Source organism: Carya illinoinensis, chromosome 3, assembly GCF_018687715.1.
Source record: "Carya illinoinensis cultivar Pawnee chromosome 3, C.illinoinensisPawnee_v1, whole genome shotgun sequence".
NCBI lineage: Eukaryota > Viridiplantae > Streptophyta > Magnoliopsida > Fagales > Juglandaceae > Carya > Carya illinoinensis.
Window position 1 is genome coordinate 43,346,616 of NC_056754.1, and position 2,619 is coordinate 43,349,234.

The 2,619-nt window shown below is 35.2% G+C and overlaps 1 protein-coding gene across 1 annotated transcript; it reads right to left on the minus strand.

Annotated features, from left to right (window-relative positions):
* Nucleotides 1–1,252: 1,252 nt before the first annotated feature.
* Nucleotides 1,253–2,194, minus strand: LOC122304301. Its single transcript, XM_043116482.1, has one exon. It carries the CDS (start codon nucleotides 2,114–2,116, stop codon nucleotides 1,535–1,537), a length of 582 nt encoding a protein of 193 aa, XP_042972416.1. The 5' UTR covers nucleotides 2,117–2,194; the 3' UTR covers nucleotides 1,253–1,534.
* Between the last annotated feature and the right edge of the window lie 425 nt (nucleotides 2,195–2,619).

Genomic DNA, 2,619 nt, shown 5'->3' on the forward strand with positions numbered 1-2,619 from the left:
AATATAATGCACGTAGCTAGTCCTGTTCGGTTTATATATATTTATATGTGTGCATGATTGGTTTGCCTACATTGAGCAAAATCCAAGAAAATAATGGCCAATAAGAGTTATTATTGGTACTTGGTTTATTGCCAACAAGTGGTTAGTCTGGGGAATATAGGTAGCCAAAAAAGGGCAAATTATATGAGCCAACTTTCTTGCTATAAAGTTTTTCCCAGCAAACTCCCTTGCCAATACAAACCTATTACATAGATTTGTAGATGTGCCAAACGACGCAAAATTGTCAAAATTCACTTTTCGAACCTCATAGTAAATGAGTTATATTGGCAAATCAAAGTAGCCAATATATCTATATTTTGTCAGCATAAGTTCTCGATAAAAAATAATTGCTACAATATATATGTGTCGTCTTTAATGAATAGCCAAGTTATCAATTGAGGACATAGCATATTAGTGGCCAACCTGCTTTCTGGGAATTGAGTTAAGTTTTCGAGATTGGAAGGTTATGTTTGCCTTATTTGTGACAATAAAAATGACTTATGGCAATGGCGCAGTTTGCCAATATATATAAGTACTTTCGTCAAAAGTTCATATTGCCAAAAGTAGTGGCTAAATTGGCAATTTATTATCTGCAAACCTGTGGCAATACTTTTCTGTGGGTTTATGGTTATTTGTAGCAAAAGTTATCTTTATTGCCGCCATAAGTTGTCGCAGAAATAAGCTGAAAATGTTGTAGTGATATATATTATATTCCTCTCTAAATAATGATGTTCTTTAATTGTTCTCGCTAATTTTTTTTTTCTTTCTGATTTATTTTTGTTCGGTTTTTCTATCTAAAGGATCATTATATATACGTTCGTTTACTTCAATTCTGAGCACCTTTCATGCATGTAAGGCGCCCAGAGTACTCTTTGAGGGCGGGTGGGCCAGCCAACTCGATCACTGCTAGATCATGTTAGAAAGCATATGATTACTTCACTACAAGAAAAATAGATTTTTATGACTAATTTCTTATAATGAAAAGACTATTAACAACTAAAATTGATTACAAATAGTCTTTTTTTTTACAATAAATTGATCGCAAAAATCCGTTTTCTTTTAGTACCTTTTGCCAGGCCATGAGAGCCGGCCACAACTGACAATGGGGTACTACACTTTTTTTGTTTTAATGTTCCTATTTTCTAGTGAAGCATGCAAGTACTACGTATATGATTTAAGACCAGTATGGAAACCTATGCCAACACCGAGCGAGTCTAGTACATTTGTGATCTGAGCCACGACGTACAGTCTTATTAATTTATACTTACAAAATTACAGAAATACATGACACTACTAATTATTCGATCCATGCATGCTGCAGTAATTTATAACGGGCTAAAAATTAACCTAAAAACTAACCCATGCACATTCGATCTGTTATTGGAAATTAAGCAGAATTTTAGCCACATGTTGTCAAGATCATTCACAACTTATTCGTGGAACCCAGTGGTCCGTGTACGTAGCAGCACTAATTGAGTAAACTTGTTTGTTTTGTTCAGCTTATAATCCAGTCATCTTCTAAATTTAGAAGAGATGTCAATGTCTTGAGATCCAAAGCATCATTTGGTTGGGAATTAGGTTCAGTCTGCGGCCTCCAATTCTCACGCATGGCTTGATCATGTCCAGAAATAAGAAAATCTTCACAACTAGACATGATATTGTTCTTGGCGTGGTCCATTTCTCCATCCACCATATTCTCACATTCATTTAACTCTCTATCTTGGTGGCTATCTAAACATGAGTGTTTGTGATCAGATATCAAAAGATCATTCACAACATAATCCATGAGAAAATTCTCATCGGAATTCTCCTCTTGCTGGGCTAAAGAACTTCCGCTTTGATCACTGCCCCAATCAGGGATGACAGTACTAGCATTTTTCTCCATTGCAATGTCAAGTTGCTTTGGGATAAAAGCATCTGAGCACCTCATTGCTTTTGTCCGAATCGCCGAGTGATCATGAATTTCCTGTCCTGTTCCTTGAGTGAATTCCGACCAGTTACTTCCCTCATCATCATCTGTGATCAATTCGCCATCTTGTTTATAGGAATCTTGCAGAATCTTGTAACCATCTTGCATTATTCTCCTGCTTAAATGCGTGTTCCAATAATTCTTTATTTCATTGTCAGTTCGCCCGGGTATTCTCCCGGCGATCAATGACCAACTGCAGCACTCAGCCATATATAATTCAGCATTATTTATTTTGTAAGCGCATTGATCAATTTATTGAGCGTATAAATTGGACGTTTTAAAAAAAAGAAACTCGATAGCAAAAGATAGCAGCAACAACCACCTTAATAATAATAATAATAATATATAAATTATCGGTATTAGTATTATATTTGGGATTGGTTTCTTTCTCAAATAATTGTGTTGTTAAGTCGTATATATTTCCTTTTCACTCTCTAGAAGATGATTCATGATCACATTCCTCGTGTCAAATTACACTCTTTCGATCATCACTTTCAACCAATTGTCTCTCTCAGCTACAGAAACTGGTAATTACTTTCCTACGAAGAGATTGAATAATTCATCCGTTCAAATTATTTTGTTCTTACGTTAAGGAGAATAAATGTAAGTAA